The sequence below is a fragment of the Pantherophis guttatus genome, chromosome 2 (genome assembly GCF_059756535.1).
Source record: "Pantherophis guttatus breed Tessera chromosome 2, ASM5975653v1, whole genome shotgun sequence".
Lineage (NCBI taxonomy): Eukaryota > Metazoa > Chordata > Lepidosauria > Squamata > Colubridae > Pantherophis > Pantherophis guttatus.
In genome coordinates this window covers 291499200-291524076 of record NC_142064.1, presented here as the reverse complement: position 1 = coordinate 291524076, position 24877 = coordinate 291499200, and the positions used below count along the sequence as shown (strand labels likewise).

The 24877-nt window shown below is 51.5% G+C and overlaps 1 protein-coding gene across 1 annotated transcript in view; it reads left to right on the top strand.

Moving 5' to 3' along the window:
• Positions 1-1326: 1326 nt before the first annotated feature.
• The window catches only part of LOC148116150 (rano class II histocompatibility antigen, A beta chain-like), a 191910-nt gene continuing 168359 nt past the window's right edge, over positions 1327-24877 (top strand). Inside the window, exon 1 of the mRNA XM_087884945.1 lies at positions 1327-1483. Coding sequence (XP_087741071.1) covers positions 1399-1483 — 85 coding nt within the window. The 5' untranslated portion in view covers positions 1327-1398. The remainder of the gene's footprint in view (positions 1484-24877) is intronic.

Sequence of the window (24877 nt, the reverse complement as noted above, 5' to 3'; positions counted from 1 at the left end):
CAAGGTTTACTTTTGTTCGTCACAAAAGATCCTTGACCACCACCCTCTATTATATAGTCTCTGGGGTGTGGTCTCTGGGGTGTGGTCCAGTGACTCACTTCTAATCCCTAGCACGCCTCCCCAGCTGCTGCAAACGTTTATCACGCCTTCGGAGGCGTGCGTCCAGGAATGATGTGTCATTATCACTCTGATCCGAAGCAGCTGTTTCCTCTCCCTCGGCCGGCACTTGAGACAATGCCAGAGGGGAGGGGCCTGGAGAGGGAGGCCTGGCTGACTCCTCTTCCTCATGCTCGGAGCTTTCTTCCTCCGATGGGACAGGCTCAGAGGGCGGGGCCACAACATCCTTCCCCTTCCTTTCCCTTCCCCGTTTCTCTAATACTTTTATTCTCTCTTTCACGCCCTTATAATCTTAGTGGAACATCATAAAAAGGAGCCTTTTGTTTTAGGGGCCTTCCTGTCCCACAGCCAAAATATCCAAATCTCATCAGGATCTGCACAATCAGATGGCAAAATTTCTTCCACAATGTCGCTTTATATTTTTTTCTGCTGAAAGTAGAGATTGTGGTGCATTATGGCGAAGACGTGGACGTTCTCCGAGGAAAGGAGCGGGAAGCGGAGGAGAAACGGCCCAACTTCATTCCAGGATCTTCATCCGGGGCTGCTTTGCAAGGAAAAGGGGGATCCCCACCCACAGAGAGAAAGAGGGAGATCCCTACACAATCGGGGTTCAGGGGAGGGAAACCTGAAGGAGCCGGTCCGTCCAGACGTTCTCAGCGTGTTTCAAGGAAGGGAAACGCCGTTTCTCTTGTAAAGCTAAGAGATCCCTACGGAGATTCCCCCGTGAAGGGGGAGGGGCTGGGCAGAGGATCCGGCTGGATTAGGAGGGATCCCTGCAGATCCCCTCCGCCTCTTCCTGCCTGGACTGTCAGTTGAGGGTTTTCCTGGCTTCCCTTCGGATTGGGGGGAGCGTGCTCCAGCCTGGGCGCCCTCTGGGCACTGGGGGAACTCAGAGGGCATCTAGTCCACCCCTCCAGTCCAGGCGCCCAGAGAAAGGGAGATTGGAGGAGAATTTTTTTTTTGGGGGGGGGGCAAAAGGAAGACGACATTCTCCCCCCGGAGCTGGCATGAAAGACCCCCCAGATTGCAGCCCCCCAAGACTGAAGGGATTCCCCTCCCCCACTTTCTCCGCTTCTCTCTCTGCGCGGAACTCTCTCCTGCATCGGGCGAAGGCAAGGGAGGCTCTGCCTGGAGACCGATGACGCTGCAGAAGGGAGGATTCCCATTGGTCCTCCTGCTCTTCTGGACACTCCCTCTTCCGAAGTCTCCAGACCCTCCGATTCCTCCTGTGGGGCTGGGAGCGTCTTTCTCCCCCCTTTGGGGCGCTTGTGGGGAGCCTCCATGGCTTTGGCTGGGCTCCCCCTGATGCTGCTGCTGGGGGCGCTGGCCCGGATCCCCGGGAGCGAAGGGGGGAAGGAGACCCCCGGTAAGGAGGGGGCTGGGCGGGGGAGGAGGGGGCTGGGAAGGGGGAAGGAAGCCGATGGGTCTCCGGAGCCTCCAGCAGCCTCGATCTCTGCGTGGTCTCCTCTCCCTTCCTCCCCACAGCCCCCCCAGGAGGACGGAGAGGGACCCTAATCCTAACCCTTCCCCCATGTAGCCGAGGTGGGGGTCGCAGCCTCTCTCGCCCCTCCCCCATGTCTGGGAGGGGGGGCTGCATGGAAAGAGGAAGGGAGGAAAAGCAAAAGAGGGAAACTGAGGCATTTTGAGCCCTGAATCCCCGGAAGGGAAAAGAGGCATTTGAGCAAAAGTCTTTTTCCTTCTTCACAAACTTCACTTTTTCTTCTCAATCTCAGATTGGAGGCTTCGGAGGTCAGGCAAGAGGGGGGCTTCGGGCCCTTCATGGGGAGACTCTGAATTTGGAGACCAAGAACCCCCATAATCCCCCTGGAGGGGAGGGGGAAGGGAGGGAGGAGGAGGGGGCGGGAGACCCTCCCTTTGAGAGGCTCTTCGGGGGTCTTTTTGGGGAGGGGGAGAGGAATCAGGAGCTGTCAAAGGGAGGGAGCTGGGCTGAAGAATCTGGGGAAGAAGAAAAGGGGGGGAGAGACGGAGGGAAGGTGAGGACTGAAGGGCTGGGAGACCCCAGGAGGGTCGGTCTAGATGTACTCGTTGTGCCCCCTCCCCAGATCCCCTCCCAAAGGAAGAGAGAGTGGGGGGGATGGACGTTACTTTCCCTCCAGCTTCCCCCTCCCCCCAATCCTTCCTGCCCCTTGAGGTCCAACCTTCCCTGCAGAGACTGAATGGGATCGCTGGACCGGTTGAGCTTCTGCCTGCCTTTTCCCACCCCTCCCCCTCTTTTCCCCCTCCCCCCTCCAGACCCCCCAGGAAGCCTCCCTTCCTCTCTGGGACTGAGAGAGTTCCCACTCCCTCCTCCAGGGGGCGTCTTCTGCCAGGACCTGAAAGGAAGGACTCCAGCAACTCCCTCCTCCCGCTTGGATCCCCCCTCCTCTACTAACGGCTGTGCGTGATGGGCCCTGGAGTCCCTCCTGACGGCCTTCCCTCCCCCTCCTCCTCGCAGCCCATTTCCTCTACCAGCAGAAGTCTGAGTGCCACTTCCTCAATGGGACGCAGCGGGTGAGGCTCCTGGACCACTACATCTACGACCGGCAGGAATACATCCGCTTCGACAGCGACCTCGGGAAGTTCGTGGCCGTCACGGAGTTGGGGAAGGCGAGTGCGGACTATTGGAACAGGGATGAGCAGCGCCTGCAGTACAAGAAGGCCGAAGTGGATTACGTCTGCCGGTACAACTACGGGGTGTACAGCTACCAGGCGGCCAAGAGGGAGGAGCGGGTGGTTGGCCGGAGAGGTGAGTCGGGGGGGAGGGAGGGAGGGGTAGGCCAGGACCCCCCTTTCCTTTCCTTTCATTTCATTCCTTGGGATCCTCCCAGATGGAGGTTTTGCTCCTTATTTATTTATTTATTTATTTATTCTGCACTCTCAGATTGACAAAATCTTCCCAGCCTCCAAACTCTCCTCCTGTCTGGAATCTGGGATCCCTTTGATCCATTTCCCCCCCACAAGAAAATCCATCCAGATAGGTTTCTTTTGGGGTGGTGGTGGGGAATCCAGCCAGGTCTCTCTCTTTCCTGCTCAATACAGGCAGTCCTCCACTTAAGAACAGTTCATTTAGTGACCGTTGAAAATTACAACCGCAGTGAAAACAAATGACTTATGACCCTTTTTCACACTTACGACCGTTGCAGCCTCCCCAGGGTCACGTGGTCAAAATCCAGATGCTTGGCAATGGACTCGTACTTGTGACGGTCACAGCATCCCAGAGTCATGTGATCCCCTTTAGCGACCTTCCCATAAGCAAAGTCCGTGGGGAAGCCAGATTCACTTAACAGCCCTGTTACTCATTTAACAACTGCAGTGATTCACTTAACGACTGTGGCAAGAAAGGTCGTAACATGGGGCAACATTCATTGAACAAACGTCTCACTTAGCAACAGAAAGGTTGGGCTCAATTGTGATCCTGTCGAGGACTCCCTATATATACATATATTTCTCTCTATTCCTGATTCATTTCTATCCTATTCAGGAACCTCCCGTCTCCCTCCCTCTTCCCAGCCAGAAGCCCCTCCCTCTCTTCCTCTTATCAGATGTGGCACGAGTGAGATGCGTCACAAATGTCTTAGAGGGAGTAGCACCTGAATGGATGGTGGTCCTCCACAATAATAACTCTCCCTTGCTGAGGAATTACAACCTGTTCATGGGGTCTCTTAGGAGGCGGTTTGAAGACCACCTAGCTGAGCGGAAAGCGAGACTCAGAATGAAGGGTATCCAGCAAGGCCAGAGATACACCCAAAATACACCCAAGAATTTCGCAAACTGGCACCCTACATGACAGGGTGGTCAGAAGCGGCCCTACTGGAGAGTTTCAAGGACGGACTGAATGAAGACATATACAAAGACTGTAGAGCACGGGGGGTCCCCGAAGACTTGCAGAGTTGGTACGTAGTAGCTGAGGATGTGGAAATTGAGCTGGCCCGAAGCCGACTCCGAGGGGGCCGTGCAGGGGACCCGTCATCCCCCTTATACTGCAAAGGAGCGCCAAAGGCGGGCGCGGAGAGAGCGGAATTCAAACCAAAATCGAAGCCCTTCACGTGTTTCAAATGTGGAAAGGAAGGCCATCGGGCCACCGAATGTTTCTCCAAGCCAGTGCCAAAATCTACCGGCTTGGGACTAAAGAAGGCTGACAAAGCACCCGCAAAAACTCACGAAACCGCACTGAAAGGAGAAGTCGTTGAGTTCGCTCCCCGAAACCAGGGTGAGTTGGGAACTCCGACCACCGTGGACGACAGCGGGACGGACTCCGACTCTGACTCCGATGATCTGGTGAGTCACACTGAGGGCCCCATGCTCATCCCCATAGAAATAAGGGTGCCATCTACAGGGGCACATGCGCAGATGTTAGCCCTATTAGACTCTGGGTGCACCAGGTGAATAATCAGCCCAAAAATCGTGGAGAAAATGGGCCTGAGGCTAAAAACATTAAAAAGGCCCATGGCGTTCTGTCAACTGGACGGATCAATTGCAGGAGGGGGCCCAGCCAGCTTTGTGACTGAACCCATTGAAATGCAATTGGGGGATCATGTAGAGACCCTCAGGTTTATTGTGGCCCCTAGCATGGAACGACCCCTCATACTTGGACTGCCCTGGCTCCGTAGATGGAATCCACGGGTTAACTGGAAAATGAGGGTTTTGCACATTCGCACCGGAAAACCGAGACTAGAGAGGGAAGAAAGCCCCCTGGAGGACAGAGTAGAACACAAAAGGGCGGAAGTGGCAATAGGCCACATCGAAGGGGAGGAAAAGATTCCAAAGGAGTATTGGGATCTCCGAGAAGTTTTTAGTCAAAAGGCCTCGGATGTGCTGCCCCCCCACAGAGCTACGAACAGTACCATTGAAATACTCCCTGGGGTGAAGCTCCCTAAGCCAAAGTTCTACCCCATGACCCCTCAAGAACTAGGGGAATTGCGAAACTTCATTGATAAAAACCTAGAACGGGGTTTTATCCAACCAGCCAGACCAAGGGAGGCGGCGCCTGTAATGTTCCGAGAAAAAAAGATGGCTCCTTTCGTTTGGTGGTTGCTTATAGGAATATCAATGCTATTTGCGTGGAAAACGTTTACCCCCTGCCGCTCATGAAGGACATGCTAGCACATCTAGGAAAGGGGAAAATTTTCACCAAACTGGACTTACGAGAGGCATACTACAGAGTGACAATTAAGGAGGGGGATGAATGGAAAACCGCATTTAACTGCCCACTGGGGTGTATCCAGTTTTGAGTGCTCCCTTTTGGACTACAAGGAGCCCCTGCGGTGTTCATGCAATTAATTAACGAAGTACTGCATGAGCACCTGTATAAGGGGGTGCTGGTTTACTTGGATGACATTCTTATCTACTCTGAGAGCATGGACAACCATGTGAAATTGGTGCGAACTGTCCTGAAAAAACTCAGGGCTGCTGAACTATATGCCAAGCTCTCTAAATGCAAGTTCCACCAAAGCAAAATTGACTATCTTAGATATCGCATATCGCATGAGGAGATAGAGATGGACCCTGGAAAAGTTCGGGCAGTATTGGAATGGGCTGCGCCACGCACCCACAAACAACTACAAAGTTTCCTTGGATTTGCTAACTTCTATAGACAGTTTATCCCCTCGTTCGCCAAAATTGCGCTGCCAATAACAAATCTTCTGAAAACAAAAGGTGAAGTAAGACCAAAGCCCTCATGAGTCCTTGAATGGACTATGGACTGTCAGGAGGCATTCAAAAAGTTGAAACGGTTGTTTGCTGCTGAACCAGTCCTCAAACATCCAGACATGGAAGAGCCTTTTGTAGTACAGGCAGACACGAGCAACGTGGCAGTGGGAGCAGTACTTCTGCAGAAGAATGCAGAAGGGAAATTACAACCCTGTGCCTATATGTCCTGCAAATTGTCAGAGACCGCAAGGAGATGGGCCATATGGGAGAAGGAAGCTTTTGCGGTGCGATGGGCATTGTTAACGTGGAGACAATTTCTTGAAGGAGCTAAGCATCCTTTTGAAGTTTGGATTGACCATAAAAATTTGGAGGCTTTGAAAACACGTAAGCTGTCACCAAAGCAAGCTCGCTGGGCTCAATACTTCAACCATTTTAATTTCACTTTACGCTACCTTCCTGGTGGAAAGAACTTCATGGCGGATGCACTGTCCAGATTGCCTCAATACAACAGTACCAAGGAGGAAGTGGTTTGGCCTATCATACCTGTGACACAACTAGCAGCACCAGTAACTACAAGAGCACAGACGAGGGCCGATCCAGCCCTCTCGGGCAATTTGCTTCAGAAACTACAAGAAGCTCTAAAGACTGACGGGTGGTTTCGAACCCACTCAAATGAATGTACACTCCGTGATGGACTAGCTTGGATTGGGACCAAATTGTATGTTCCTGCCAGTTTAAGAGTAGCGGTGTTGCAGCATGCTCATGACACCAAGATGGCGGGACACTTTGGATTTGTTAAAACTCTACATCTCGTTAAAAGACAATTCTGGTGGCCTGCACTCAAAAAGGACATAGAGGCATATGTAGCTAGTTGTCTGGTGTGTGCCTCAGCTAAGAGACCTCCGGGGAAACCGCCCGGTTCACTTCAGAGAGTGGCAAGGCCGAATGCCCCTTGGAAAGAAATATCCATGGATTTTATTGTGGACCTACCAGAAAGTGAAGGCTGTACCGGGCGGTAACAGACCTGTTTTCCAAACAAGTGCATTTCATCCCTTGTTCTAAAATCCCTTCAACTAAAACCCTTGCAAAATTGTTTATTCAACATGTTTATCCATTACATGGGGCTCCAAAATGTATAATCTCGGACAGGGGTGTGCAATTTACCTCCAACTTTTGGAAGGAGTTTTTAAAGTTAATAGGCTCAGCCCAGAGGTTAAGCTCCACCCACCACCCCCAGACAAATGGGGCTTGTGAGAGAACCAATGCCGTGTTAGAACAGTACCTAAGATTTATTTATTTATTTTATTTTTATTTAAATTTGATTTATATGCCGCCCTTCTCCGGAGACTCAGGGCGGCTTACAATGCGTTAAGCAATATTACATAAATTACCAGCAAGATAACTGGGTGGACTTATTGCCATTTGCGGAGGTGGCGTATAATAACTCCATACATAGCAGCACCGTTTCACTCCATTTAAGGTGGCCTCTGGCCAAGAGTTTGTGCCAATCCCAGAGCTACCACAGGATAACCCACAGAACCCCTCTTTAACTGAGTGGATCGAACAACTACGGGGTACTTGGGCAGTAACTCGAAAAGCTTTAGATGACGCACACCGAGCACATAAAGCCCAAGCTGACAAAAAGAGGTGCCCGGCACACGTTTACAAAGTGGGTGATATGGTTTATCTTTCCACCAAATATTTACAGACCTCCCAGAAATCAAAAAAGCTCGGACCAAAGTATGTGAGGCCTTTCCCAATCACAGGGACAGGACCAAAATCTCTGGATGGTTTGTGAAAAACCTTTAGCTGCTCACAAGCTTTATCCACATAGTAGAATGCATTTTCATTATAAATCCAAAATGGTGATCCTGAATTTCATTGTGATTCATATAATTTCTTCTTCATCTAAAGTATTATTTTTACTTCCATGAAAATACTTCAGACAAGAGGCCAATAATTCTCCAGGGGTTCCTGTTCTTTGAATAAATATTCCATGTATTTAGAGCAAATTGTTGATCCGGCTCCAGTTGAGGAGACCTGAAATCACAGGATGCCGAGCTGCATTGTCCCAGAGACCCAGTTGGCAATTCTGGAGATTCTCCTGGACTCCCGGAGAGCAGGTGGCAGTCACGGCTAGGAGAGAGTCTGTAAGACTTTGGGTTAGTTGTGGCCACTTTGGCAAATAAATTTAATAAATAACTAAGTTTACTAAACAAAAAAACAAACAAATGTTGTGGTATTAGACCTAATTAAAAATCTGGTTTCATTTTCAATGAGATCCCAAGAATCATCCGACTCGTGCTGCATCCATCCTTCCCTTCTTCTGCGTCGTTTCTTTCCTGTTGTGTCTCTCATGTGGCTCCTTCTCCTCCTTCCCTCCAGCCAAGCCCACCGTCTCCATCTCCCCCACCAAGATGGAGCCCTCTTCCCCCAACACCATCCTCCTCTGCACTGCGACCGGCTTTTACCCCATGGAGATCGAGGTCCAGTGGCTGAAGAACGGGCAGCCGGAGGAGGAGGGCGTGGCCTTTGGGGAGGAGCTCCAGAATGGCGACTGGACCTACCAGCTCCAGGTGATGTTGGAGACCCAGCCCCAACGGGGGGATGTCTACACTTGCAAGGTGGAGCATGCCAGCCTGGACGCCCCCATCACCATCCAGTGGGGTAAGCCCCTCCCCTCCCTCTCCTCCTGGTTTGGGAACCCCATCCTGCCCTGAGATGGGAGAAAGACCCTCCCTGTGGGGGGAGCAGGAATGGAGCCTCCTGGGGAAAGGTGGGCCTGATCCTCCTGCTCAGGTGAGGCTCCTTCTCCTTCCCCAGAGCCCCGTTCCTCCAGCTCTGCCAGGAGCAAGCTCTGGACGGGGATCATGGGGGCCGTGATAGGAGTGGCCTTCCTGGCTGTGGGGCTCTTCTCCTATCTGAAGAGCAAGAAAGGTGAGTCTGGGGGGCTGGAGGGGAGGTTGTGGGGAGGGGACCCTCTAGGGGAGGCCTCTCATCAAGCTTAGCAGGTGGCCAAGAGGGGCTCCTTGAGGAATATTTTTGGCAGCTTCATTTATTTGAGGGGCTATAAGTGAAGATCACACAACCTATTATGGGCTATCAATGGGGAGGGGACCCCCTGAGTCCTCCAGCCCATGAAGGGTCCTGATTGGGTCTTTTTCTCCTTCCAGCAATTCCCATCCAACCTCCTGCAGGTGAGTTTCTCCTCTTCCCCCTCATCTCAACCTCTCTTAAGAGTTATAGGTGGTTTTTTTTAATTCATTAATTGTTCCTTTTAAAAAAAAAAAACAATTTTTGGATTTTGGGCAGCTTTTCCTTACAGAGACCTGAAAAAGTATTGCAATCAAAAACAAAAGCACACACACAAACGCTAAAATCTTGCCCAGAATTTTTCCAAGTATTGGGGAATTGCAAAAGAGGAGAGTGTCAGGGTTCTGACGGATGCCCTCATTAAATCATGAGCCTCGAGCCAAGCTTCCAAAGAAATCCAGTTATTTATTAGGAGCTTCATGTCCGCACGTTCCCAAGTGAAGACAGCTCTGACCCTACATAATTTACGCCCCAATCATGACCCTGCTTCCCCCCTCTCCCAAGGGTGTGTCATCAATCACATCTGCCAACAGAGCAATTTTGCGGGTTGTAGAGATCACTCCCCTCCAACCGCTGTGGGTAACCCTGGGATGCAGCCTTGAGAGAGATAAGTCTGGAATGTGCATCTGTCTTTGGCTGCCATGCCGTTTCATCGGTTTCTCATCCCCCTTGCTTACGGCAACTCGAGAGCAGGCCAGGGATGATTTGCCACTTGACATTCGGCTCCCCTCACTTCCTGAAGAATTTTTTCAGAATTTTTCCACGTTTTGGGAAATTGCCAAAGGGAAGGGAAGGGAAGGAGGGGGCCATTCCTTCCCATCCCCCCCTTGGGGAGGGAGCACCCCAGGTTTATATTCCCACACGCATTTTGTAAGCAACCCACCCATTCTGTTAGGCTCACTGTGGAGGGGGGTTCCTGAGGGTATTCAGCCATGGGGACAAATTCCACCCCTGCGGCTATTTCAAAAGGGGTGAGTCCCATGCTACTATGCACTGCGGCAGTGGTGGGATTCGGCCGGTTCTGTCTAGCGGTGACTGTGGGAGGCTCTGCCCACCCTCCCAGACGTAATGCGCGACTACTGCACATGTGCAGAAGGCCGTGTGCATGCGCAGAGGTGGCACATGTGAGCGAAGCGAGTGCTTGAGCACACTCACATTTGCAGTCTGGTAGGGAAGGTAAGTGAATCCCACCTCTACACTGGGGTATTGGAGGCCACTTCAGCAAACGGCAGGAGGTTTTGCCCAGCTAAATTGCTGATAATTAACACAGCATCTCAGGCAGGGGAGGGTTCTACTTATCTTTACTATCGGTTTGCAACGGGATTGCGTGCGCGCGCTTGCTTCGCTCACATGTACGCCTTGCTTCTGCGCATGTGCAGATTGCCGATGACGACATCTGGGGCGGTGGGTGGGGCCTCCTGAAAGTTTTACTACCGGTTCTTGCGAACCGGTCCGAACCGGGGACAACCCACCAATCATCTCAGGTATAGTTCTGTCATTGCATTAGCTCTTGCTGGAGCTCTGTCCCTACTCGGATGGAAGGTGGAGCTAAGTCCTTGAGATGACCTTATCATCTGAATGAACTCCCTCCAAGACTTTCCTGTGAATTGGAAACCCCCACCCCCCCCTTCCCAGATGATCCTTCTTGGCACCCCATACAGACTCCTTTGGGTTCATTAGTTGGAACCTGGACAGGCTCTTCTTCCTGACCCCCCTTCTCCTTGTGAGAATTCCCACAATTTCTGGCCAAGTGAGCCCAGGCTCCCCCCTTTGCTGCCACCCCCATCGTAGCCCCGTCTTCTCTCTTCCTATGAAGCATCCCAGCCTTTTCCTCCCTGAAATGGGCGGATTCTCTCTCTATGTGTCCCTGCCTGTCAACCACCCCCCTGCAGTGTGGGTCTGCCTTGGGGGTGGGGGATGAAAGGGAAGAAGAATATATTATTTACAGTAAAAGTGTCTCTTTATATTCTGATTTTCTTCCCCATCTCTTTTTCTACAGCACTCATGAATTAATCCTGCTCTCCGATGCAAAAGCATATTTTTTCTTTAACAACTGATGACTCTTTGTCCTGTTTGCAACCTGTGAGAAATGGAGGCTGAAGGTGGCAGTTTGGGGGGAGGAGGAGAATGGCAGCCTGGACCTTCTCCTGCTGAGACACACATAGACCCCAGCTTCCTTTCAGGGCCTCTATTCCTTGTGAGGGAGGGGTGGAGACCATCTAGACTGTCCCCAGGGATGCTAGGTGGACCTGTCACTCCAGACCCCTCAACTCTCCTGGCTTTGAACCCAGAGCAGCTTCATCTACATTGTTCTTCCTCCCACTCACTTCCCTTCCCTTCGCTTTGCTATGAAAGAATAAACTTCAGATGTAAGAAAACCCTGGAATCCTCCCTTCCTCTTCCTCTTCCTCTTCCTTTTTGCTGCCCCCGCAGGAGGCTCCTCCCTCCGCTGCCTCTGGATCCACCATCCCGGCTGCTTTTGGTCCGAAGCCAGAACTGGTTCAGGAGGAGGGTGGGCAGATCCAGGGAGGTGAAGGGGCAGGACCCCCCTTTCTGCTCAGAGGCCCCCTTGCTCTGCTTCCCCTCAAGCCCCCTTTGGAGGAGCAGAATGGCAGCAGGCACGGTCCTCCCTGAGCGTTTGTGGGGAGCCATTGGGGGGCATCCGAGACTCCCCTCCATTCACCCAGCCATTTCAGCTATTTCTCTCCTTCACAACTGGAGGGTCCTGCCCCATTTTGGCACCCAACGGCTCCCTCCCTCTCTCTTCGGGCTCAGATTCGGTATAGGTCCGTGATGGCAAACCTATGGCACGTGTGCTGGAAGTGGCACACAGAGCCATTTCACCTGGCATGCAAGGCGTCGCCCATTCCTCTTCTGGGTTTCTGGCACACGCATGTGCATCATCCTGATTGTCACGCACGCATGCGTGCCAGTAAACAGAAGACTAGCTGGCCGGTGCACATACGTTCCCCAGGACATCCACCCCTTTGCCAGCCAGGATCACTGCCCCAGTCGCTCCCCTGTACCCGCTCGCCTGTCTGCCTACCTTGTGATCGACACTGCGAGGAAAGGCCCCGAAGCTGCACTGCCTGGGATCCACATGGGCTGCCGCAGAGAGGAAGGGAAGCCCCAGCCTAGCAGGCAGCTCTGCTCCTTTTCTTCTTCTGGGTTCCGGCGGGCCCTCTCACCCCTCTCAGCCAGGAGAAGGAGAAGCGAGCTGCCTCCAGGAAGACCGGAGGAGAGCGCGGTAAGCGGTAAGAGGCGCGCCGGCTGGAAAGCAGTCATGCTCCCTTGGAAGTGGCGGGAGAGGGTTGCACTAACCTTTGCCAGCGTGAATGGCCATGCTGGATGCTGTCCAGAGCTCAAGGCAACACCAGGGAAGGAACAGCGGGCGGGGCAGCCGCTGCCCAGCCAGCAAATGCTCCCCCGTGCGCCTGAACCGACCAGTCGCTCCTACCCTTCCCCGTGCAGCCTGCGGCTCCCAGCAGAGAGGAGCCCAAGCAAGCCACGCATTCAGAGCTTCCCTGTTGGGGCCGAGAGCACTTCCGCTGCATGCCGCCCTCCCTTCTCTGGGGAAGGAGCCAGTTGGCCTGCTCGCCATGAGCTTTCCTGCCCCGAGCACAGGGCACAAACTGTCCCCGGTGCTTCCCAAACTTTGGGGTGGGGCTGAGGGCGGGTGGGAGGTGGAGAGGGAGGAGCAGGCAGCTGCTATACCCCAGAGCTCTGGGGAGAGGCGGCCAAAAGCTCCATGCAGAGGCCGCCAATCATGAGTCCCGGGGCCGCCTGCTTCTCTTCCACAGGAAAGGCTCGGCTACTTCGAAGCGAGCGGCTGGGAAGTTTCCTTGCCGAGAGAAGGGCAGGCGGACGCTGCGCTTGTAGGGGGAAGCGGCACCACACAGCTCCCTCCCTTTCCCCGCGGCTGACTCCGATCCCGGCCCTGCCGCTCCTCAGCCTCCTTCCGCTCTGGAGTTTCCCGCTCTCCACAGCTCAGCGCTCTTTTCTTTTTTAAAAAAATAATTTTTATTATGAAACATTAAAACAAAACATACAACATTTATATATACAAACTCTTTTTACAGCTCTTTCGTAGTGATCCTTCCTTATTGTTTACTATTTATACAAATTTTTACTTCATCTTATTCCATATTATTATCTGTCTCCTTCTCAAAGGCGCCTAGAAGAAAATGGCGGGAAAAAAGGGAAACGCCCCCTTTCCACCCACAGCAACCAATCACAGTGCAGATTTCCTCAGGCGGGAGCCCTCCCTCCCTCCCTCCCTCCCTCAGCCACAAAGGGGTGTTCTGGATCATTCTAGACTTTCCTTCCCCAGCTGTTAAATTGAACACATTTAAAGTGTTCAAAGGAAACGGACCTAAAATGACTTTGCTTTTGTCCGTTAGATTGAATTGTCCTTCTAGAAATGGCTGCTGACATATTAAGGTGTAAAAGCAAAAAGTTGAGGCGGGAATGTTTTTTTTTAAATCTTCTACTGTGCTAAAAAGAGCCGGAAGTCAAAGCCTTTTTTCCCTTTTGCCCCTTGAACCTCAGACTTTCTTTTCCCCTCTTTTTCTCCTTCCTTCCCCTGATTTCCTATTTCTGTCTTTCTTTGCGGTTTATGAAATAAATAAATGAATAAGAAACAGAGCTAAAAAAAGAGGAGGTGAAATTGCAGGATAGGTAAGAAATAACCAAACCGCTCTAGAAAAGCAACAGAAGAAAGACGAAAACCTTCCATGCATTTCAGATAATATAAAAGGGGGAAAAGAAGGATGGAGCCATGGGGGTATATTGGAAGCCACCCAACCCCAAAGTCAAACGGTCACTAAATGAACCGATGTAAGTCAAGGACTACTTTCCTCAATCTGCTTCAACGGAGGGAGAAAAGGACTGGAGAACTCCTCTAATCAGCTTGTTTGATGATGGTTTCATGCCTTCAAGTTGGTGTCGATGCTTAGCCACCCATGGATAGACTTTCTCTGGGGAGACCCCTCCCCATCCCCCTCCTCCAGGTCCTCTGAACAGTGTCCTCCCCCCCCTCATTGCAACTGAGCCCCTCCCCCTCCATGCTGGTCCCCTTTTCCCCTCTTCCCTCCCTTCCTTCCTCCGTCAGAGCCTCCCCAGAGAGCAGGGAGGGTCTCCCCACAAAGGGTCCCAAGGGGGAGAATGTGGGTCCTTTGAGTGACATTTCTCCAACCCTCCATCGGTTTCTTTCCTGGGCTCTCCAGGGTCTCCTCGGGGGTCAGGAAGGGCCCCTTCAGCCGCCTCCAATGGGGCAGAGGACCTTGTGGCTGCCCCATCTGCAGGCTCAGCCATGGGGCGGAGGAGGAGGAGGAGGAGGGGAGTCCCTGAGCTGCCCTGAGGAAGAATGGAGGCTTGTTGCCTGCTGGATCCTGGCCGGTTCCTCAGTTCCGCTTCGGAGGAGCCCAAAGCTTCAGGCTGGGGAAGCGAAGCCCAAGCGCCTCTGCAGCTCTTGGGGGATGGAGAAGGAAGGGCTGCTCTGGGTGTGTGTGTGTGTGTGTGTGTGTGTGTGTGTGTGTGTGTGTGTGGAAGAGAGAACTCGGAGAAGAGCACAATATTTGGGGGGTTGGAAGCATGAAAGGGGCCCAGAGGTTCTGCCTGGGTCAGGTGAGGGGTGGAGGCCCCACAGAGGCTGCCTGGATCTGGGGCTGACTGTGTGTGAGTGGCTGTGTCAGATACACAACTGTGGGGCAGATGCTGGGGGGGACCTGGCTCTGGGCTGCTGAGGCTGGTGCTGGGCCAGGGGGGAGTTTGACCCCTCCAGCCCCCCCATCCCTGGAAAGGACCCAGGCCACCTCTGGACCCCCAAAGCTCTTGAAACAGGATCCGGAATTCAGGATCTCTCTAAGCCGCCTTTGCGTAACTCACAGGAACCTGAATCTCCCCCAAAGACTAGAAAAAAATGTTTTCTATGGATGAAGTGAAAGAGGAGAAGAAGAAACAGAAGGTTTCCTTTTGGGATAGTTTGGGGGGGGGAGATTTCCAGACTGTGATGGTGAAAAGGCTGTAATCCTATAGTGGAGGAAATAGGATCCCTGAAGTCCCCAGGATTTCTATTAAAATTCCAGGTTATTCTATAAATTATAAATTTATTCTTCAGTTTAATATACTGTCCCTCCAAGGAAGAAAATCCACTCAGATCCTCTGACACATCCTATCCGTGGATATGGATTTTCTTCTCCTTCTTTTGGGAAAATGTTTCCTCCAACTCCCCTCCAGAAGAACTAAATTCATCTCAGAGGCTGATTCTTAGGACTTGGGAGTCCCAGGACTGATTCCTTTCCCCCTAAAATCCCCTTTTCTCTCAGGATCCTTGCAGGCAAAACGTTGAGTTCCCTGGCAAAGAACAAAAGGGAGGAAAGGAGAATCTGCTCCTTCGTAATATAAAATGTTTGTGAGATTTATGGAGCTTAAAGGTTTATTTCAAATCACGGCAGAGATTTGGAAAGGAGGGAAAAGGTGCATTTATTTGGAAACGATATTTCTCTTCAAAAGACGTTTTTTATGAACACACCTACAAAAGTTGGAGGGACTTAAGGAGAAAAACACCCTCAAAATTTCCAGGGAGGAAAAAGTGCCTTGAGGGCCCTTTGGCTGAGAATTGGGGGGGGGGACGGAGGAAGAGCCGCTGCTCAGACGGGGGACCTCCCTGAACTCTGGGCTTGGGCCGGAAGAGAAGGGGGGACGGGGGGGTCTTGGCTGGGCTCTGGGTGGGGGGAAACTCCACTTGGGACCCTTCCTGGAGGGGAAGACCGACTGGAGTCCCACTCCTGCCCTTGGGATCTCCCTCCCTCACTTGGGATCTCACAAGCAGATCCCGGAGTGGGGCAGCGTCTCCAGGAATCACCCCTCAACTGACAGAAGCCGAAGCCCTGAGAAGGTCGATCAGCCTGGAAGGGAAAATGGGATCCTCCAAAGCCTCCAAGGGAGATCCGACCTGGAAGGGATCAGGAGGGATTTCCTGACCCTGAGAACCAATGAATCAATGGAGCAGCCCCCCACCTGGAATTGTGCGGGGAGGAGGGGGGGCTGCATCCCTGGATGCCACGGGGTTGGACTAGAAGATCTCTAAGGTCCCTTCCAGCCTTTGAGTCTCCCCATCGGCTCTCCCCCCCCCAGCCTTCCACCCCCCCACCCCCTCCTGCTTGTGGGGGGAGGGGGAATAAAGCCTGGGACTGGCCATTTCATTTTTCATTTTCATTTTATTTGATTTATATACTGCCCTACTCCCGAAGGACTCAGGGCAGTGAACAGGCACAAGATAAAACACATAGAATACAAAAATATAAGAGCAGAAGTAAAATCGAATTAAATCAATTTAGCCCAAGACAAATTTAAAACCCCAAGTTAAGAACAAATTAAAATTTACATTAAAAGAGGAAGCAGCCGGAGACCCTCCAGACTCTGGGCTGAACCCCCGACAGGCTCCGCTCCAGCAGTCCTTCAGGGGGAGATTCTCCCCCCCCCTTCTGATTCACCCCCCCCCCCCCATTGAGCTCAACAGCAGCCATTCTGGAACCCAAACCGGCCTAAACCCCACAGCGCTGGCGGTCAGACCTCCCCTCCGGCAGCCCCTGTGCCAGGAAGGAAGGGGGTCAAAGGTCAGAGGCTTCCCTGGGGGTTTCACCTGGGGGCCAGGAAATGTGGGGAGGGGTCAGTGTGCGTGTGTGCGTGTGTGTGTGTTTGTGTGTGTGTGTCCACAGTCACCAGCTCATCCCCGCCCCCTGCAGAGTCCAGAGTCTCTATTACTGGACATGCTGACGGCAGCAAGAATTCCTTCCATGGAAAGAAACCTCCAGGATGGAGGAAGGGATGGAATGAAAAAGTGGGCAGAGATGGAGAAATAAACTTTTTGAAAGAAGAGATTTCCAGCTGTTTTTCTACCTGGAAGCCCCTTCTGGGCTTTGGGCAGAAAAAAATGAAATCTGGACTTCTGGGATTTATTGATTAAGTGAAGTTGTTGGTATAGAAATGATTAATATTTACTTACAGAAGAAATAAAAACAGAGACTAGATTGGAGATTGGAGGATAATTGGGGGGGGCAAAAGGAAGAGGAGATTCTCCTCCGGAGCTGGCATGAAAGACCCCCCAGATTGCAGCCCCCCAAGACTGAAGGGATCCCCTCCCCCACTTTCTCCGCTTCTCTCTCTGCGCGGAACTCTCTCCTGCATCGGGCGAAGTCGAGGGAGGCTCTGCCCGGAGACCGATGACGCTGCAGAAGGGAGGATTCCCATTGGTCCTCCTGCTCTCTGTGGACTGTCCCTCTTCCGAAGTCCGAGGAAAACTCCTCCCCCCCTCCAGACCCTCGGATTCCTCCTCTGGGGCTGGGAGCGTCTTTCTCCCCCCTTTGGGGCGCTTGTGGGGAGCCTCCATGGCTTTGGCTGGGCTCCCCCTGATGCTGCTGCTGGGGGCGCTGGCCCGGATCCCCGGGAGCGAAGGGGGGGAGGAGACCCCCGGTAAGGAGGGGGCTGGGCGGGGGAGGAGGGGGCTGGGAAGGGGGAAGGAAGCCTCCAGCAGCCTCGATCTCTGCGTGGTCTCCTCCCCCTTCCTCCCCACAGCCCCCCCCCAGGAGGACGGGGAGGGACCCTAATCCTAACCCTTCCCCCATGTAGCCCAGGTGGGGGTCGCAGCCTGTCCTGTGCCTGGGTGGGAGGGGGCTGCAGGGAAAGAGGAAGGGAGGAAAAGCGAAAGAGGGAAACTGAGGCATTTTCAGCCCTGAATCCCCAGAAGGGAAAAGAGGCATTTGAGCAAAAGTCTTTTTCCTTCTTCAGAAACTTCACTTTTTCTACTCAATCTCAGATTGGAGGCTGTGAAGGTCAGGCAAGAGGGGGGCTTCGGGCCCTTCTGGGGAGACCCTGAATTTGGGGAGGAGACCAAGAACCCCCATAATCCCCCTGCAGGGGAGGGGGAAGTGAGGAAGGAGGATATTGGGGGCGGGAGACCCTCCCTTTGAGAGGCTTTTTGGGGGGGGCTGCACTGCAGGGTCTTTTTGGGGAGGGGGAGAGGAATCAGGAGTCCCCCAAAGGGAGGGAGCTGGGCTGAAGATTCGGGGGAAGAAGAAAAGGGGGGGAGAGACGGAGGGAAGGTGGGGGTTGAAGGGCTGGGAGACCCCAGGAGAGTCGGTCTAGATGTCCTCATTGTGGCCCCTCCCCAGATCCCCTCCCAAAGGAAGAGAGAGTGGGGGGGATGGAAGCTACTTTCCCTCCAGCCCCCCCCCATCCTTCCTGCCCCTTGAGATCCAACCTTCCCTGCAGAGACTGAACGGGATCGCTGGACCGGTTGAGCTTCTGCCTGCCTTTTCCCACCCCTCCCCCTCTTTCTCCCCTCCCCCCTCCAGACCCCCCAGGAAGCCTCCCTTCCTCTCTGGGACTGAGAGAGTTCCCCTTCCCTCCTCCAGGGGGCGTCTTCCGCCAGTCTCTCGGAAGGACTCCGGCAATTCCCCCTTCCCGCGTAGACCCCCCTCCTCTCCCAGCGGCTGGGAACGATGGGCCATGGAGTCCCTCCTGACGGCTTTCTTCCTCCCCCTCGCAGCCCATTTCCTTCAGTGGAAGTCCGAGTGCCGCTTCCTCAACGGGACGCAGCGGGTGAGGTTCCTGCAGAGCTACATCTACAACCGTCAGGAGTTCGTGCGCTTCGACAGCGACCTCGGGAAGTTCGTGGCCGTCACGGAGTTTGGGAAGGTGGATGCGGACAAGTGGAACAGGGATGAGGTCGATCTGCAGTTCCGGAAGGCCCAAGTGGATCGCTTCTGCCGGTACAACTACGGGGTGTACAGCTACCAGGCGGCCAAGAGGGAGGAGCGCCTGGTTGGTCGGAGAAGTGAGTCCGGGACGGAGGGAGGGAGGGGGGGCTCTTCCCTGGGAGGGGGACACCTGGATCCCCCTTTCATTTGATTTCATTCCTTGGGATCCTCCCGGACGGAGGTTTTGCTCCTCATTTATTTATTCTGCACTCTCAGATGGACAAAATCTTCTTCCCAGGCTCCAAACTCTCCTCCTGCCTGGAATCCAGATATGGTTTTTTGGGGTGGGGGAGGATCCAGCCAGGTCTCTCTCTCTCTCTCTCTCCTGCTCAGTGCAGGCACTCCTCCACTTAACAACCGTTCGTTTAGTGACTGTTGAAAGTTACAACAGCAGTGAAAAAAAATGACTTATGACCCTTTTTCACACTTACGACATATTCAGTCTGGAGGCAAAACTCATTTTCACTCCTAAATTCTTCCCTGCCAACCTGGGAGGATTTTCAGCTGCCACATAAGATGCATTTGGAAATGTTTTTACTAGGATATTTTCATGGAGATAATAATATTCAGCTATTTAATTTGTTTCTGGACAAACAGCACAACATTATTAACATCTGGTATAATATTTGAAATAATTCTCATTCCAATAATATTTAACATAGAGATTTCACCACTTTTATTCATTTATCTAGTGATTTTTTCATAACCTCCGAAAGTGCCCCAAGTGCCAATTGTGTTGGTGTTGTGAGTGTGTCTCTTTTGTGGGCCTCTCAGGGCCTCCCTCCCTCCTCCCTCCTTTTGGGGGTCTCTGGGGGGATTTTCCCTTCAGGGAAAGGAGCTTCATCAGCTGCCCAAAGACTCCAAAGCCCATCCTCCCCTCCTCTTTTCCTCCCTCCCCTCCTTCCTTCCTTCCTCCCTCCCTCCCTGGTTCAGGGACAGGACCAAAATCTCTGGATAGTTTGTGAAAAACCTTTAGCTGCTCCCAAGCTTCATCCACATAAACAGAATGCATTTTTATTATAAATCCAAAATGGTGATCCTGAATTTCATTGTGATTCATATAATTTCTACTTCATCAAAAGTATTATTTTTACTTCCATGGAAATACTTCAGACAAGAGGCCAATAATTCTCCAGGGGTTCCTGTTCTTTATTAACAGAACAGGAATATTTATTAAATTCCGTGTATTTAATGACAATTGTTGGTGCGGCTCCAGTTTAGGAGACCTGAAATCACAGGATGTTTCTTGAGTCTCTTTGGGGGAATTTTCTCTTCCTTTTTCTTTGACTTCTGAGCTGACTTTTCTCTCCGGAGAGATCCGGGCGTCTCCTTCCCCCGAGAGGCCAAAGCTTTTCTCTGGCCACCAAGAGAGGCTCTCAACCTTCCCTCAACTCTCCCCAAAATTATATATATGTATATAAAGAACTTAATGAATCCGGCTGAATCAGTCTGCCTGTGGGTGCTTTCTGGATTTGATTTTTACAAGAAACTCTGATTTATATCTGTCTCCTATTTTATTATATTAGGCATCAAGCTTGATATCAAAAAGAAATCTTGAATGACATGATGTGGAGCAGATAAAATCTACTTTGTCCTCCTGCTGTTTTAAATCAAGAGGTCTCTATTTGTCTATTAAATGGAATTCCTGGAAGGGCCGAGGGAGAAAGTTGTTTCCCTCGGCAGGTATTTAAAGGGAAAAAAAAACTTTTTCCGATCCAATTAAAATCTCCAGCAACTCCCATCTGGCCAAATTGGAACCCCAAAATCTTCAGACTGCAGTCTTGTAAATAAGGAGGTTTGGGATGGGCTATAAAAATAAACATGGAAAAATACCAAATTGCAGCTTTAAAATCTGATCCTTCAATTTTCTTGCTAAAAGACTTTTTCTCATCCAAAATTTGCATTTCTTGTTTTAAAAAAAAGGCCATTTTCAGTTTGTAAAGCCTCTGCCTTCTTTTAGCACTTCCACAAAGGCCTTTAATGTCCCAAGAGGCAAATGGGATTTTCCTGAAAAAAGAAAACAACTCACACCTGAAATGCTGCTATTTGTCTGCATGGAAACCTGACCAGATCCCAGGTTGGAATTACAAAGAACCATTTAAAAATGGGTTCTTCTTAAGCATTATAGAATTTACTGTTAATAAGAAAATCCCTCAACAGAAAATAAAATGCTTAGCAAAGGACTCTGACATGGAACGGATCTATTGTCAACTCTCTTGGGGGGCTCATCAAGACTAACCCCCCCCCATTAATCCATCCTAGAGCATTTGCTGAAGGAGGAGATCAAGATCCCAGATCCCCTCTGGATCCCTTCCCACCTCCCTGCCACCCCCATCCTGGGCAGAAGCTTTCCTGAGGGAGTCAGAGGGACCCCTCCCCACCTCCTTCCCCAGGAATGGCCGGTTCCTGCGGCTGGGAAGGAGGCCGGCTGGGTGCAGGCAGAGCCTGGTCTGGGGGGGGTCTCCCTCTGAATCCCCCCAAAGCCCCCCCAGGAAGGATCCCCTGGGGATCATGAGATCCCCCAAAACCCCTTTAGCCCTTCCTGCTCTGAAGGGGGGATTCAGGGTCTCTCATCTTCAATGGGGGAGAAACTTTTCCTTCAGGGGATTCTGGCAGTTATGGGGAGCAAAGGGCTGCCCCCCCCCCATTGGGCTCCTTTGCCCTGTCCTTCAAAATGCCTCTTTCTGTTGAGGCTGCCTAAAATTGGGGGGTTTTGCAGCCACATCACATTTTGCACTTTTTCCCCCTGAAATCTTCTGCTGATTTTTTGTTTATTTCTGTATCTTGTGGCTCCTAAAGGGAGAAAAGGGAAAGTGGAAGAAGAAATTTTCTCTCTCCAAATAAAACTTTTTGAAAAGTGATTGAAACACCGAAGAAAATTGGGACAAAGATCTTCCCTTCCCTTCCCTTCCCTTCCCTTCCCTTCCCTTCCCTTCCCTTCCCTTCCCTTCCCTTCCCTTCTCTTCCCTTCCCTTCTCTTCTCTTCTCTTCTCTTCTCTTCTCTCTTCTCTTCTCCTCTCCTCTCCTCTCCTCTCCTCTCCTCTCCTCTCCTCTCCACTTTTCTCGCTCTCTCTTTTTCTTTCTTTCTCTTGGCAAACTTGCTTGATCACCTTCAGGGCTGCCCAGAGGCATTTGGCTCCGTCCTCTCTCCTCTCCTCTATAACCTCCGCATGAAGCCGCTGGGTGAGGCCATCCGTCACCAGGGCTGGAGGTCTCCTCCGTCTGCTGATGTTATAAGGTTTCATCTCCACCTCTGGGGACCCAGGAGATGCTGAGGCTGCCCCCTCGAGGGTCCTGGAGGCTGTGGGGGGAGGGGCTGAGTGGGGGATTAGGGGCTTCGGCTGAACCCTGGAAAGGCCAAAGGGCTTTGGGTGTTGGGAGCCCCAAGATGGGGGACTTTAACCAACTTCCTTCTGGGTGGAGCTGCATTGTCCCAGAGACCCAGTTGGCAATTCTGGAGATTCTCCTGGACTCCCGGAGAGCAGGTGGCCGTCACGGCTAGGAGAGTGTCTGTAAGATTTTGGGTTAGTTGTGGCCACTTTGGCAAATAAATTTAATAAATAACTAAATTTACTAAACAAACAGACAAACAAATGTTGTGGTATTAGACCTAATTAAAAGTGTGGTTTCATTTTCAATGAGATCCCAAGAATCATCCGACTCGTGCTGCGTCTGTCCTTCCCGTCTTCTGCATTATTTCTTTCCTGTTGTGTCTCTCATGTGCCTCCTTCTCCTCCTTCCCTCCAGCCAAGCCCACCATCTCCATCTCCCCCACCAAGATGGAGCCCTCTTCCCCCAACACCATCCTCCTCTGCACCGCGACCGGCTTTTACCCCGTGGAGATCGAGGTCCAGTGGCTGAAGAACGGGCGGCCGGAGGAGGAGGGCGTGGCCTTTGGGGAGGAGCTCCAGAACGGAGACTGGACCTACCAGCTCCAGGTGATGTTGGAGACCCAGCCCCAACGGGGGGACGTCTACACTTGCAAGGTGGGGCACGCCAGCCTGGAGGCCCCCATCACCGTCCAGTGGGGTAAGAGCCCCTCCCCTCCCCTTTCTTCCCTCCTGGTCTGTGGACCCCATCCTGCCCTGAGAAGGGGGAGGAACCCACCCCATGGGGGGAGACGGAATGGACCCTCCTGGGGGAAGGTGGGCCTGATCCTCCTGCTCAGGTGAGGCTCCTTCTCCTTCCCCAGAGCCCCGTTCCTCCAGCTCTGCCAGGAGCAAACTCTGGACGGGGATCATGGGGGCCGTGATAGGAGTGGCCTTCCTGGCTGTGGGGCTCTTCTCCTACCTGAAGAGCAAGAAAGGTGAGTCTGGGGGGCTGGAGGAGAGGTGGTGGGGAGGGGACCCTCTAGGGGAGGCCTCTCCTCAAGCTTAGCAGGTGGCCAAGAGGGGCCCCTTGAGGAATGTTTTTGGCAGCTTCTGTTCTTGGAGGGGCTTATAAGTGAAGATCCTGCAACCTATTATGGGCTATCGATGGGGAGGGGGTCCCGCTGAGTCCTCCAGCCCATGAAGATTTCTGATTGGGTCTTTTTCTCCTTCCAGCAATTCCCATCCAACCTCCTGCAGGTGAGTTTCTCCTCTTCCCCCTCATCTCAACCTCTCCTAAGAGTTATAGGTGGCTTTTAAAATTCCTTAATTGTTCCTTTTTTTAAAAAAAAAATCTTGCCTGAACAATTATTTATTTTATTTTATTTGTTTTAATTTGTATACCGCCCTTCTCCAACAGGACTCAGGGCAGTGAACAGCCAGAATATCTCCTGGTTGTGGATAAAGCAGTTTTTTGGATTTTGGGCAATGTTTCTTTACAGAGATCTGAAAAAGTATTGCAATCAAAAACAAAAGCACAGACAAACGCTAAAATCTTGCCCAGAATTTTTCCATGTTTTGGGAAATTGCAAAAGGGAAGGGAAGGGGGGGGCATTCCTTCCCATTCCTCCCTTGGGGAGGGAGCACCCCAGGTTTAAATGCCCCCACGCATTTTGTAAGCAACCCACCCATTCTGTTAGGGTCACTGTGGAGGGGGGTTCCTGAGGGTATTCAGGCATGAGGAAAATTCCACCCTGTGGCTATTTCAAAAGGGGTGAAATGCTCCAGTTCGGACCGGATCTCCCAATCCAGTAGCGATGGGAGCAGGTGGTTCGGAGAACCAGTAGCAAAAATCCCTGCCCCCCCCCAATGCCCAGCTGAGCTGCACGATCATCAGAGGTTTTTTTTAAAAAAACTTTTAAAAGCATTTTTTCTACAACCTCTTCAGCCAAAAAAATGCTTTTAAAAGTAAAAAAAAAAGCCTCTGATGATCGTGCGGCTCAGCTGGGATGAAAGGGAAGAAGAATATATTATTTACAGTAAAAGTGTCTCTTTATATTCTGATTTTCTTCCCCATCTCTTTTTCTACAGCACTCATGAATTAATCCTGCTCTCCGATGCAAAAGGATATTTTTTATTTAACAGCTGATGACTCTTTGTCCTCTTTGCAACCTGTGAGAAATGGAGGCTGAAGGTGGCAGTTTGTGGGGAGGAGGAGAATGGCAGCCTGGACCTTTTCCTGCTGAGACACCCACATACACCCCAGCTTACAACATTTATATATACAAACTCTTTTTACAGCTCTTTCGTAGTGATCCTTCCTTATTATTTACTATTTATACAAATTTTTACTTCATCTTATTACATATTATTATCTGTCCCCTTCTCAAAGGTGCCCAGAAGAAAAAGGCGGGAAAAAAGGGAAACGCCCCCTTTCTACCCACAACCACCAATCAGAGCGCAGATTCCCTCAGGCGGGAGCCCTCCTCCCCTCCCTCCCTCAGCCACAAAGGGGTGTTCTGGATCATTCTAGACTTTCCTTCCCCAGCTGTTAAATTGAACACATTTAAAGTGTTCAAAGGAAACGGACCTAAAATGACTTTGCTTTTGTCCGTTAGATTGAATTGTCCTTCTAGAAATGGCTGCTGACATATTCAGGTGTAAAAGCAAAAAGTTGTTTTTTTAAAAAATCTTCTACTGTGCTGAAAAGAGCCGGAAGTCAAAGCCTTTTTTCCTTTTTGCCCCTTGAACCTCAGACTTTCTTTTCCCCTCTTTTTCTCCTTCCTTCCCCTGATTTCCTGTTTCTGTTTTTCTTTGCGGTTTATGAAATAAATAAATAAATAAGAAACAGACGTAAAAAAAAAGGAGGTGAAATTGCAGGATAGGTAAGAAATAACCGAACCGCTCTAGAAAAGCAACAGAAGAAAGACGAAAACCTTCCATGCATTT